The sequence below is a fragment of the Atractosteus spatula genome, chromosome 3, assembly GCF_055471065.1.
Source record: "Atractosteus spatula isolate fAtrSpa1 chromosome 3, fAtrSpa1.hap1, whole genome shotgun sequence".
NCBI lineage: Eukaryota > Metazoa > Chordata > Actinopteri > Semionotiformes > Lepisosteidae > Atractosteus > Atractosteus spatula.
In genome coordinates this window covers 65,551,863-65,566,323 of record NC_142708.1, presented here as the reverse complement: position 1 = coordinate 65,566,323, position 14,461 = coordinate 65,551,863, and the positions used below count along the sequence as shown (strand labels likewise).

At 39.0% G+C, this 14,461-nt stretch overlaps 2 protein-coding genes across 2 annotated transcripts in view; one reads left to right on the top strand and one right to left on the bottom strand.

Moving 5' to 3' along the window:
* The first annotated feature begins 662 nt into the window (after positions 1–662).
* LOC148838242 (uncharacterized) overlaps positions 663–14,461 on the top strand; it is a 60,553-nt gene continuing 46,754 nt past the window's right edge. The window contains exons 1-2 of the mRNA XM_088911162.1: positions 663–834; positions 1,173–1,319. Of these exons, the coding sequence (XP_088767288.1) occupies positions 663–834; positions 1,173–1,319 (319 nt within the window). The remainder of the gene's footprint in view (positions 835–1,172; positions 1,320–14,461) is intronic.
* The window catches only part of LOC148838243 (uncharacterized), a 34,730-nt gene continuing 29,728 nt past the window's right edge, over positions 9,460–14,461 (bottom strand). Inside the window, exons 8-13 of the mRNA XM_088910145.1 lie at positions 14,093–14,242; positions 13,243–13,389; positions 12,026–12,175; positions 11,219–11,365; positions 10,704–10,853; positions 9,460–9,626 (exon numbers count right to left, since the gene is read on the bottom strand). Coding sequence (XP_088766271.1) covers positions 9,460–9,626; positions 10,704–10,853; positions 11,219–11,365; positions 12,026–12,175; positions 13,243–13,389; positions 14,093–14,242 — 911 coding nt within the window. The remainder of the gene's footprint in view (positions 9,627–10,703; positions 10,854–11,218; positions 11,366–12,025; positions 12,176–13,242; positions 13,390–14,092; positions 14,243–14,461) is intronic.

Genomic DNA, 14,461 nt, shown 5'->3' with positions numbered 1-14,461 from the left:
TGCAAGGTTGATGCTTCTCTGCGAAGGTTAGGTGGAGAGATGCCGCTGAGAATCGGTAGCAATTCAGTGGGCGTAGATCTAATGCACCCGGTTATAATGCGCATGCTGTTGTTCAGGGCTGTGTCTACCTTCTTCGTGTGGCTGCTGTTGTGCCAGGCAGGAGAGCAGTACTCAGCTACCGAGAAGGCCAGAGAAAGCACAGAGGTGCGTAAGACGGTGAAATTTGCACCCCAGCTAGTGCTAGCTAGTCTTCGCAGGAGGTTGTTTCTTGCTTGGATTTTTGCTGCTGTTTGTTCGAGATGTTGTTTGAAGGTCAGTGAGCGGTCAAGAAGAGCTACTTCCTCGTAGTGACCTCCGGGCAACGTCTCTGACGGCAAAAAGCTCTTCAAATCGAACTTACTATGCAATAATTAGCTAAGGAGCCTAAACAAATAACACAAAACACGGGCATGAACAAGAGATCTCATGCTGGCAGCATTCCCAGTATGAAGAACACTCCCAGCAGGTTCCACCTTCAGCTCTGTGGGCTCTCTAGATGTACAGTATATTAAAGCTCTGCCAGATGTAAGGAGAACATTAAAAGCTCATCACAATATTAAATGCATTAAAATAACTTAGAGTGTTAGAGAACTATATAAAAATTCTATTTCCACAAAGTGATCATGAGCAAAACCTCAATTTCCACAGACATCAATGAGTGTTCAGTCAATCCCTCAATCTGTGGTCCAAACGCACGATGTACCAACACTGCTGGGAGCTACAGCTGCTCCTGTAACACTGGATACATGCCCCCTGCTGGAGTCACTCTGACCAGCAGCTCAAAACCTTGTCAAGGTAAGAACTGCTCATTTTTAAACAAACTCATTGCTGCTATTTAGTGACGATTGTCATTTTAATTAGGTAGGATACTAATCTTCTGTATTTAAAAAAAATAATGATGAAGATGATAGGATTAATGTTAGCAGCTAATTCTGCAACCTCGCTGTTAAGTCGGAATTTTGCAACTCAACAAATCAAATTGTAGTTGCAAAAGATTTTAAAGTAACATTTATGTTTAAATGGGCAATATCTGACAGGACAAAACCAGGACTCATCTGGGCCTAGAGGTGCAAAAATTGAAAACATTTCAATGTTCCTTTTAGTGATTGTAGGAACTGCTTTGTTTTCCACAGATATTGATGAGTGTGCAGGCAAAACCTCAATCTGTGGTCCGAATGCACAATGTAACAACACTGTTGGGAGCTACATCTGCTCCTGTAACACTGGATATGTACCCCCAGATGGAGTCACACTGACAAGCAGCTCAAACCCGTGTCAATGTAGGTAAATCTTTCGCTTTGCGTTAGACTGTTCAGTGATGCTCAGTGAGTGGTGAGATGGTCTGGGTTTTATATCTAAATATAGAGACACAGCCCTTTTCATATTGCTAACTTCTAGTGAGCAATTTGTCCCATAATTCAAGCAATTCATTGGAAGGAATAAAAGCAGTAAAGGTGTTTACTTGGAGCAAAGGGGTGCAGTTGTTGTTAGCATGGACCGAGGTTCAAAACAAAGCAGAGCCTATCCCAGAAGAACAGGGCTCAGGGCATGACCACACCATGGATAAGATGCCAGCCCATCCTGCACACATTCTGAAAATATAAAAAGGCCAATCAATCAGGGCATCTGGAAAAAACCCAGCTGGACCTGGGGGAAACGTGTAACACTGTGAGCATTGGTTTTCAGACCATGGCCAGCTACGTTTCTTCTGTAGTCCAGTTTCTCTTCTGTATCATTAACTATTCTCAGGGCAAAATAATTTAAAAAATTTGGTGCTAAGTGATGTTGCAAACCACTCCCTGACATCTCTAAGCTTTTCAAAATCATAGAATAAGAATCAGAATCCCCTTTATTCTCCAAGTACATTTCAGGCTTACTCTGGTGTACTTGGTGATACAAAAGCATTCTCCATACACAAACAAGCATTCTACTACATACAGGCATCATTAAGACAGTGCATACACAACGAGGAATTCAGGCAAAAAGACAGCCCTAGGAAAGAAGCTGTTCAAATACCGAATGTTTCTGGGTTTAATAGACAACAAGTGTCTTTCTGAGGGGAGTTTCTGAAACAGGTGATAGCCTGGGTGGAAGAGGTCCTCAACAATCATTCCTACTCCCTTCTTTGCTCTGAAATTGTACAAATCAGCAAGGGAGGACAGAATGATAGCCAATGATCTTCTCTGTATCTTCATACTGCAGCTTTCCTTTGGAGTGGGCAGACTCCAAAGAAAACTGCACAGTTGAAGAGGCAGTCAGAATCCACTCACTTATGGCTCTGTAAAGCTGATTTTTTTTTAGTTAGCACAAAAAGTGCATTTTCTGTCGTGCTTTCTTTGTGATACTGGTGATATTCCTGTCCTATGTAAGGGTATTAGAAATCATAATTCCCAAAAACTTAAAGGACCCCATCATACTCAAAACCACATCAGTGATTACCAGGGAGAGCCATGAGAGTATTCTCCATTGCCCATAGCTTCAGCTGAAGAAGTCATCAATGCTCTATTATATTCTTGCATTTTCAGATAGTAAGAGGAAACTGAGATTTGTGAAGGAGAGAAGAAACTGGATGGAAGCCCTGCGATACTGCCTCCTTAATTCTTCTAACCTGGTGAGCGTCACGGACCAGCTTGAACACCAGCAGCTTCTCAAGACTTTAAGGAACGAAACCTCTTTTCCAGAGTGGGTGTGGCTGGGCCTGAAGAAGCACTCTATCTGGCAGCAGTGGTACTGGAGTGATGATCGCCCAGCAAAGTTCTACCACTGGGCAGTAGGGCAGCCCAACAACTCCATCGATGAGATGTGTGGGGTGGCGAGGCGGGGCTCAAATGGTGACTACCTCTGGTATAATATCTGCTGCTATCAGCAACATCCCTTTGTCTGCTACTAGCTGGAACTGGGTCCCACTGAGTAGTACATACCTGTATAAAGATTATTTCTGACGTTGGTGAGCTTCAAGAAAGCTTTCTACTGTCACTCAAATTAGAATAACACTGTTGATGTGGATGAAAAAATAAGAACCATTTCAAAAGTAAATGTCGAAGTCTAGACTGTGCTTCAAATACAGTACATACTGTATGAGGTCGGTCCCAGCTGTTCTTGTTTTTTAGAGAGACCCAGTGCACTACGTCACGTGAGTTCCCAATATTTTGGCCACTGGGGACATTTGTACTCTTTAAGATCATAGAAACATAGGAACACTTGATGAATGGGTCTTACCATCCTTCTTTGGTCTTGCTTTAAGGATTCCATATACAGTATCCTTATTACAGTGTGGAGATTATAACTGTATGCTGAATTCTATTGTATTCTATGTCTTGTTTAGCTAGTGTATTGTGCAGTTTCATCATAATCTGTTTCCTCTCGTGTCCTGTATATTATTGTCACGATTATAGTCCCCCCTCCTTAAGGGTGCTCCAGCCCTTTCACGTGAGACTTTATTCTGTGCACCTGTTTCCTATTCCCAGCCCACTTTAAAAGCCAGGTGCTGACGCTCATCCGGGCTCTGCATCTGATTTCCGTATCATGCGAGTCCGGGACCTGGAAGCGCCTGGTCCCGTTAAGGTTTTAACCTCGGTTCCCGTTCCTGTTCCCTGTCCGCCGGTTCCGGCCCGGCCTTCGTGTTTTAATTCCGCGTTTTGATGGATCTCCTGGTTTTGGACTTACCTTTCTGTTTTGGATACTTTCTAAGGACTACTCTTTTGGATTGTTCGCCACTAGCGCACCTTGGACACGCCCCCCTGTCTTCAGCCCCGTATTCCTGCATGACGTTTCCCCAGTGTTTCCCCACTTCGTCGGATTGTGTCGTCCGCATAGGGTCCGGAAAGAACTGTTCGTTACAATTATGTTATGTATCCAAGCATCCTATTTGTATGTTCTTATTCCTTCAGTACCTTGCAAAGATTTTGTTAATGATGATTGAACTAAAGTATCAAAATCACCTTTAAACATTTATATCATATAGAATAAATATTTTCAAATATCTAGATATTTCAAAGAAATCTTCCAATTTTAAAATTGACAAGATGTTAATTTACGTTTCTCTTATTGCAGAAGGCCAGTATAATTATTGACATGACCATCCCTTGCACAGAGAATTTGAACTCTTTCCATCAGGTCTCTGATTTAGGCTACCTACCCAGATTCAAATGCAATGTAACTTTTTATTCTTTTTCCCAAGGCAATTGACCTGCTTTTATATTTTATTTATTTTTTCACCACGCATGTAATCTTATGTACAGTATACGTGTCTTGCACTAATGACCCAACGTCTTTATTTGTCTTTCTAAATTGTGAGACTTGATGATTTCAATTTATGCATGTATTTTTCTTATGTGTTAACGACTTCATGTTGTTTTCAATGCATTATACATTGTTATGTCTTTCCCATCTGGAACAGTAAAGGAGGTATGTTGCACTCTTTTTTGTTCATAATCTGCCCATTTCTGAAAGCCATCTTAGAATTGTCCAGAATTATGTTTGGATGTTGACTTTCAGTGTTAATCATGAGCCAATTTTCTGATGGTACTGTGATCGATATAATTAATGCAAATGATGAAGAGTAATGGTTGCTACACTGAACCATGACACAATCAAAATCGCCCATTAACAAAGGTAGGCACTGCTTCCCTTACTGTTCCAGAATAACAGCACCTTTCCATTCCATAACAGTGAAGCACTTTAATACAACCATCACCCCAGTTCTTAAGATGATCCTGCTGGATTACTTACAGTTCTATGAGTACATTGTACATTAACTGCATATGACTGCACTCAGTGTGGAGAAGAGTGCTAATGGAAATTAAATGTTTGCTTAGAGACTTAGAGATGCAAGAATGTTTGTTATAAAGGTCAATTTTTGGGAGAAAACATTATATCTTCCGCCATATTTTTATGTAAAGAAGAAAGATGTTTTATACTTATATTAACATGTATATAATAAGAATTAGCAGTTAAAATGATAATACAAGCACAAACTCAGAACACAACTAAGAAGAGACAAAATGTAATGTGGGAAATCAATATAGAACAGAAATTCTGTTGTTCCCTAATAAAAAACTGAGTTTTCTGTCATGGTTGGCACTGTTTCATCTGATACTATAATATACAAAATTGCATATGCATTGATTTGGGTACTTTGAGTCTTTGGGTCTAAACTCTAAGCTAATTTGAAGGGAAGAATTTGATTATTTATTTGCTTAATACAAGCCCTTATCTTAAACAATTTGCCCAATATATATACTGTATGAAGATTGCAGACTGTTGAATCTCAATAATCACAGCTGCTCTTAATGAGTAATTAACTCTCAGAGACAATTCACATGAGGTGCAAGTGTGATAGACTCTGTTTTTTATTCATATTTTGTAAAAATATTAATTTCCACTTCAAAGTATCAGAACGAGCAGATTTAATGAGGTATAAAAAATGTGCAAAAGTCCGGATGTTTTGGAAGGCACTTAATAAAGTAAATCACCAACTTGCATAGCAAGCCAATATGGGCTCCTCTGGGCTGTTTTGCAAGGCGTATTAAGAACAGCTTGGAGACCAAAGTAACAATCTGTGGCATAATAGGACAGGGTATCTGAGACCTGTACTGTGTGGTGGTAGAGTTCCTATAGTTTTGGATTATTTTGGTTTATAGGCTAGAGAGTGTAAGTTACTTACAAAAAACACTTTGGGTCTGCAAAACACTGAGGTGCTTTGCAGGTGCTGGACAGGTGGACATTGGGTAATTTGTTTGCCAGGCTCAAAGAGGATGAAGTGTGTAGCAGAGGCTCAGGATTGTTCAGCTGAATCAGGGTTGACAGGAGGGAGAGTTACTGTATGCATTGTTAGCCAGTGTAGCTGCGTGCTTTTTAACTTATAAATGAAAGAGAGAAAGAGGGGTCTAGAGAACACTTTCATATTAATAGACAGACATGTGATTGTAGATGGTAGTTAGCAAAAAACAAACAAACAAACACGCAGCTTCTGTTGTGTCATGCACATGGTTTTCTTTTTTTAATTAACACTGAACCTGGTCAAACAGGATCAGCCAGTCGAGAAAGTCATGGGAGAACTTAATAGTTGCTATTCATGATGGAGTCCTTGCTTCTGAGTGGGAAAGAGTCATTATAGGACTTAATTATGTGAAGACTGAAACTACAGTAGGTGTTAAAGGTTAAGCTGAGTTCAACACACCAGTGTAACAGTGACAACTTAGTCAATGATTCAAATGGGACACATGAAGAAACTTAGTGTCATTTTTTTTGTGCCTGTCATCTTAAGTGACAGATTGCTGAAGAGCAATTATAATGACTCTTCTGAACAGAACCAAGTGCAGTACAAATAGGCAGAAGATGACTGTGTTGTCTTCCATGAGAAAACCACTGTTAGGTCTAGGATCTTGGAGTGGGTGTGAAAGATGGGAGAGACTACCCAAAAATAAGTGACATGCCTGCAATGATGGTCTTTTGATATCTAGTGTACTGGCATCATCACAAAGTAAACAAGATAGAAAAAAAAGTGAGAAACTGAGTGTAAGGTCAGTATAAGATGGATGTTTAATGCAAGTGTGGCAGTAAGTAAGAAGATGTACAATAAAAAACAATGTAGAGACAATGTAGATACAGGGCAAAGCAGTAATGAACAAAGGCTGATGATATTGTATGCCTTCCATGTTTGAATAATTCTAATAAGCAAATTGCATTGCTTGTTTGAGAATTAAGAACATTAATGCAGTATGGTTAAATTGGGTGAAATATAAAGCAACCTATTTATTAGTATGCACACGCTGATATAGTATGTTCCTCATGTCAGCATGGTAATCTGAAGCAATTTCATCCAACAGAAGATGAAAATTCCCCAGGTAGTTTTATGACCATATGGAATGATGGGAAAATTCCACACGTGAATGTAGGGAGGAAAAAGTAATAAAAAATACCTTCTTGACCATGGACCTTTGTTGATTGCCTTTAATTCTCTATCTCTATAAATCATCTCTATAAAGTTAAAATGAGATAGCCTTAATATTTATGACAAAACACATTCGACATTTGCACACAGTATGTGATTTAATGAGTGAAAAGGTGTTAAATACACTGGCAAAAACATCTCCCAGAATCCTAGAGCAATCTTAGACAGCAAGGTGGCAGTTATTGCTTGGTGATGCAACTGCTTTCAGACTTGTCGAGTTTCACTGGGTCACACACTGACCTGTCAAGTAAACAATTCAACAGAGCTAAGAAATAAGCCATTTCATAGGTAGAAGACGAACAGGCTTCTCAGTGATTCACAAACCAAACCGGTCCAGCTCTCTCACCTTCTTCCTTTTCCTTATGGAAAATCTGACCTTCCCGATTCCTCCAGTACACCATCATACCTTTCATAGGAAGACGCTTGGACAGTTCCACTAGAGCCTAAAAAAAACAATACAGGTTATTTGCTGGACATACTTGTTGGTTTGTAAGGTCCATGGTCTTCATGGTTGAATCTGTGCTTGAAATTCTGAATGAGGGAACTTACAGAGGTAGTTACTCACATGACTTCAGAACAAACATACTTTATATTGTACATGGACAGAGATCAAAGCAATTGTCAGCACCTAGATGAATTAAGTTTACTACCCTTAACCACAGCCAAGGGTCTGATTACTTAACCAATCTTGAGTTTTTTATTTTCTTTCATATTAATTGTCTGCTCCTTCCTTTTTTGCTTTGAATTTGTGGAGATGATTGTTTATATACTGTAAAAATATGAATTTCTACTTAAAAGTGTCAGAACTGGCAGATTTAATGAGGTATAAAAAATGTGCAAAAGTCGGGCTGACTGCAGACAGGTGAAAAACATGTTCCTTTAATAAAAGATCTGGTTCGTTGGTATTCCTACCTGTTTTTGAATGGCACTCCTCATTACAGGGTCATTCGGATCCACCCCTGCTTGAATTTGAATGTTGAATCTCAGTACAGCCCTGTTCCTAGCTGTGACATAACAAAGAATCACTGACCCATAGTGAGAGAGAAAACTTAAGTCAGAAGAGCTTAGTCTACTTCTCCAAGCCTCACTGCCTGCCTGCTGATTAGCACATTGTTCATTTTCAGGATAAAGAAAATTCTAAACATTGTCCCTTGTTCTGTGAACTGTGTATTCTTCATGCATCTGGGGTACAGTTAAATCTTTTTTGCTTCCTTTTGTGTACTTGCTCAGCATCTGGGGTATGGTAGTTATTGTTTGAGTAGTTTGTTAATGGATGTCACCCACAATTAACTTCTGTGTCAGAACAGAATAACCATGTCCCTCATTAAAATCCTCTTTGACAATAAACACAGCTGTAAATGGATGAGAAAAAAACTCATCTTAAAATTAGGCTTGGCTTTTTTTTAGGTATATTCTGTAGAAGCATAGAAGTGGTTATATCAAATCGCTCTTTACAGTTATTTGACTAAGGTTCACTCTGACTCACAAACTGCATTATGGTGTGGTTCAGCCTGGAGAGCTGTGTAAGGCTACTGTATGTAAGGCAATAAAATGTTTTGCCCCCATATTAAAACATTTGCAGAGACAAAGCACATGTAGATCAATCTTCCTTAGCTTTAGATTCTTTTAGCAACTTGATTTTCCGATCCATGCAAATTCTAGTTTCGAAACCACAGAAAATCGACCTTATGTCCTTGTAAAAAACAAACGTATGTCTCTTTCAAAATGCTGAAATCCAGTCTTGTGATTGTGGGCACATTATCTCCTAGTGGACACCGGCAGGTTTGAAAGAAAACTCCCACAGTTCCACATGAGATTCACATTAGAACCTGAGAGTCTCTTTCCTGACGAAATCCTTATTAGACATATTTTAGGTTTCATTTATACTCAATTAGGGAAAATGTTATAAATGCTGTTATTTTTCTAATCCACAAGAACACAAAACACAGTTGTGAAAGATTTAGAACCACTAAAATGAATGCTGCATGCGGATAGCACTTCAAATTGTTCTTAGTAGGAAAAGAACAATATGAGGTTGGCATCTGAGTGGTCACATCAGTAGGTGGAATGTATCCAATACTGAAATTGTAATTTATTGGGTGGCCCTTGGGTTACTCATGTAGTTTTTCACTGCCTCATTTAATTTATTAAACTTGCTTAATTTCACTTTATTGAACCTACAGACCTGTTCCTTGTATTTCTACATAATATACATTTTCTACAATATATGGCAAGCCACACTGCAAAATACTATCTGCATGCAAATAAACCTGCTAATAATAACACTTCATGAAAATGCTACAAATAATTATATTTTATTCTTCCAACTATTCTAATGAATAATTATTATAATGATTATGTGTTTAAAGCTAATCAATGCATTAAAGAGTTGCATCATGTTAATCCTTGGAATATTATTAACCCATGGAATATTTATTTCTTGGATTACTGAATGCTAGCAGTCTCTAAGAACATTTCTTACCTAGACACGGGTTCAAATTGCTGGTCACAGTGACTCCTATTGGTGGAATGTATCCAGCTTCACAGGAGCAGCGGTACTGCTGGTCAGTAGTGGTGCACTTTGCATTTGGACCACAGACTGAGGAGCTGCTGTACACACACTCATTTCTGTCTATTATATAAAAATGACAAGTTAACCGGCTGCCCAGGTCTGATTGAACTACGCACTGAAGGTGTTTCACACATTTAAACAGCCACAAGTAAACAGAAATAAAACTGTTTTAAATGAATATATACAGATTTTTTAATGGAAAATAGTGCTTCTTGGGCCACTCTTATTTATGCAGGAAAACGATTTTGCCTTACAGTTACTTATAATACAACCTGTGAAATGTGATTGTCAGACTCACTCTTGATGGAATACTGCAGAATAAGATAGTGCTGCCATGACAGTCGGCCATGCCTCCTTTCACCTGTCAGTCAGTGCCACTCGTCACGGATATGCAATCAGACAGGAGATCTGTACCAACTTGGGCAATTTATGACCATGCCTGCCTCAGGTGGTTCAGATTACTTAAGGTCTACTCGAACTATGCTCTGCACTCTGAGCAGAATAAAATAACCATGTTCCTCATTAAAATCCTCTTTGAGAATGAACACGGCTTTTAATGGATGAGAAAAAAACTCATCTCAAAATTAGGCTTTGCTTTTTTTTCTGCTCTATGAGTTCTTGGAGCCTCCCTGCATTCCTAGTTCTCAAATTCCCTGCCTTGTGCTATGTCTTCACCTCTTGCTTTGCTCTGAACATGTCTCTGGCATTTGCCCCTTTGTGCCTCAGAACTGTATTTCTCGTCCTATGAACCTTGTTGTCTGCTTGTGTTGATTACAATAGGGGAATTCCCTTTTGTGCCTTCACAGTGTCTGGCTTTGAGCCACAGTTGCTTCTGAACACAGATCTGGACTGTGTTTGCCTGCACCACACTCTGCCTGTGTCCCTGGCCTAACATGCACACCATGCTACTTGCAGCTTCTCTGTTTTGTCTCTCTCTTGACTCACAGGTGGGTTCTCCGTAATATTAATAGCCGCTGTGAAGCTCCACCTTATGTGGACATGACAGTGATCCAGCAGTCATGGCAGAACATTTAGTGATTTGTGTCTTCTAATCATCAGCTTTGTACAGTCCCACTGGCACTTAAAACCACTTTCTCTGATCGCTGAAAGTTAGCAAACCTGTCGAGAAGTTCTTACTTATACATGGATTGATGTAGCTGGTCAGAGTGACTCCGATTGGTGGGATGTATCCAGTGTTGCAAGAGCAGCTGTAGCTCTGGTTACTGATGACACACTGTGCATTTGGACCACACACCAAGGGGCTGTTGTTGGTGCACACACTCATGTCTGCAAAAGACCATGTTCAACATCACCAGAGTGCTCTCAATTGAAATAGCATTGAATTGCTGTTGAATTTAAAGGTGGTCTTATAGCTTACACAAGAAACTCATTGGGAACATAAAACATGTTATTTATATTTTGAGTAGAGAGCAAGAAGATGTGCTAATTATTTGAGTAGTAATGCTCCTTTGGATAACAAAAAGCTCTCTATGACCAGACTGCACATTTCATGACCTGATATCATGACCATCACTTGCCATTCATTCAATCAATTACTAAATCCTAATTATATAGATTTCATGAGTCTTGTCTCCGGATCTGCAAAGAAGAGAGCAAACTAAAGACAGCAGCTACATGAAAACAGATCTCACCTTGACATGGATTAAACTTGCTTGTCAATGTGACTCCAGCAGGACGGGTGTATCCAGTATCACAGGTGCAGCTGTAACTTCCTGGAGTGTTGATACATTGTGCGTTTGGACCACATAATAAGGATGTACTTGCACACTCATCGATGTCTATGAAGAATCGAATGCATTATCATAATCATTTTTCCCTTAATGCTCTTTCAGCATTCCTCATCACAGAAATATTGGCCTTTTTGAACTCTCTCTCATACACAAATACTCAGAAATATATTGAAAAACACTGAGAAGCATGCATCTTCTGTATAAATACTAAATTCTGAAAACAAAAAGTGAAGGTTGGATAAAAAATGTGGGAAATTCTATAAAAACATGATTAATGTACTGTAAAAATTAAACCTAAAAATACTGTACAGTGAAACTGTAGCTATATAGTATATAACCTACCCCTGCCCTTCTGGTTGAAGATAGCTATTAAGTATTTATCAATCAAAGAAAAGGGATTACATTTAAGAATGTTGCATATTGTCATATTATGCAGCAAGAGTGAAGTTGAGGTGGAGAGAGGGGTTTGAGAATGAAGCAGGTGAGATACAGTATTTATGTTTAAGAGAATGGATGTAGGTAAGTTAAGGAAGTTAGCCTCTTCCCAAACTTTTATAAAATTGTATAAATTTCATACTACATATAATCCTGTGAATATGTTATAAAACCTATTTGTTTCTTCTAAATAATATGAGACACCATTTGGAAAACCATTTATGTACTATATATGATCACTGAATTCTGACAATCTCTAAAAATAATCATTACCTTGACAGGGGTTTGAATAGCTTGTCACAACGACTCCAGACGGTGGCATGAATCCTTTTTTGCAGGAGCACCTGTAACTCTGGCTGGTGATGATACACTGCGCGTTTGGCCCACAGACTGAGGTACCATTGTTAACACACTCATTTCTGCCTGTAAGACATTATGTCTACATCACTCTTTAGGCATCACCACCAAAGTTTAAAAAGCATTAATCTGCATTTGAAGAGGTGGCATTGTTTTTCATTGCAGTGACTTTATTACTAACAACTCCTTCACTTAATGTGGGTGCCAGAGTTTAGCCACATCCTAATACAAAAGGAAAAGTAGTCATTTTAAAGTTTACATTGTCATGTTTGATCCCTCTGGAGCACTGCACAGTGAGTTAGTGTTGGCATGGCAGCCGGCCATGCCTCCACTCTCCTGTCAGTCACTGCCTGTTGCTGTGGATACATGATCAGGCAGGAAACCTCCATCACCTGTGGGCAATATACTACCACTCCCACTTCAGGTGGTTCAGGATATTTAGATCTGCTCTGACAATGCTCTGTGCTCTGGTAAAGGCTTTGCTCTTTATCGTCTTGCCCTGAACCACTACTAAGTTCTAAAGCTTCGTTCCTTGTCTGTGTTTCCCTGCTACAGATACAGACTTGAACTCTCTGATGTTAACTATGCAGCAACTAATGGCAAAGTGTGGACTTTTGTTGGCCCTATGTGTGTGTATTTGTCTGTGTGTCCTGCGATGGACTGCTCTCATGACTACAGTATATCCTGCCTTGTGCCCATTGCTTGCAGGGATAGGTTCCAGCTCCCACGTGATCCCAAATTGGAAGAAGTGTTTAGAAAATGGATGGATGGACATATATGTTTTGGCAATCAATTCTGGAGTGTTGATCTGAGTGTAGTATTTTTCCTGACTGTGGAAAGAGAGATAGAGTATTAAAGAGCATTGAAGAGGGATCACCATGACCAGACCACACAGAGGAGGGATTGATATCTACTGAGACACACTCGTTAATCTCCCAGAGAGCGTGTGGTTACTGTGCTGGTCTTACCAGTCACCTTCAGGTTTCTAGAAAACATAACCCTTAAAACCATGAAGGAAAACCCATTAAAGAATGATCATTTTAACAAGACTTGCTAACTTTATAAATCAAAGAATAGGATCTAGAAAGAAGGGAGAAAATTCAACAGAACAACTATGTGAAACAAGACCTCACTTTGACATGGATATAAACTGCTTGTCATTGTGACTCCAACAGGAAGGATGTACCCAGTGTCACAGGTGCAGCTGTAACTTCCTGGAGTGTTGATACATTGTGCGTCTGGACCACAGAACAAGGGTGTACTTGTACACTCGTCAATGTCTGCAAAGAATCCAAGTCATTGTTATACTCCTTTGTCCCTTGTTGCAGTTGTAGCATATATACTTGCATTGTGGTTTTGAATTTTAGACATCAATATACATTACAGACATTTTTTAACTTGTCTCCCATGTAAACAATTCTAAGAATCTATTGAAAAAACATTGAAATATACTCTGTATCTTACATTAGAAATCAAAGCTCTGACTGAATGAAGTTTGGATATATACAGAAACACTTTACTTCACGGGAAAAGTGAGAAATTACTTTATGCACTTTTAGTAAATCAAAAACAAAGACAAATGTAGGATTTTACAAAATCTGCAAATTCTTTAAACACATGCTGAGTTTTAAAGTAAAAGCATAAAACCGGCTGCCAGAAACCAGAAGCTCTAATTTGAATAACCATTTCTCATCTAAAAGAAGGTAGCTCCAATGCCTTGTTATTGTTTTTGCATTATTAAATTACAGATAATGAATACACATTTTTTAAAAGTGATCATTCTGTCACAATAAAGAATCCCAGGTGTACAACAATAATAAGACTATAATACATTTAGTTCAGGGAAAATATCATAGAATCTTTAAAATCTTTGATTCCTTTCTACCAATCATCAATATCAAAGAGTCAGCTTAAAAACTGGAACACTTAAAAGCATTTGTTTCTCTGATTTGAATACAAGCAATGCTTAAAGTCAGATCCTACCTTGACACGGGTTCGAATAGCTTGGCGCAGTGACCCCTGCTGGTGGAATGAATCCTGAATCGCAGGAGCAGTGGTAGGTCTGGTCATTGAGGACACATTGAGCTTCTGGACCACAGACTGAAAGACTGTTGTACACGCACTCATAGCTGTCTGTAGACAATCAAATTCAGCATCACTCTGGCCATTACCACCAAAATCAGAATAGTATTGACTCACATTTGAAATTAAAAGCAAGGGTTATATTTTGGTTTTAATTGGAATGACTTTCTAATGAGCAATTCCCCCATTTGTAATGTGCATCTTCTTATCCATAGTCACTAGTCATAGTCACGTACCTTCTTGTAAGGTAGTTTTAATGGAGTTTTTAAT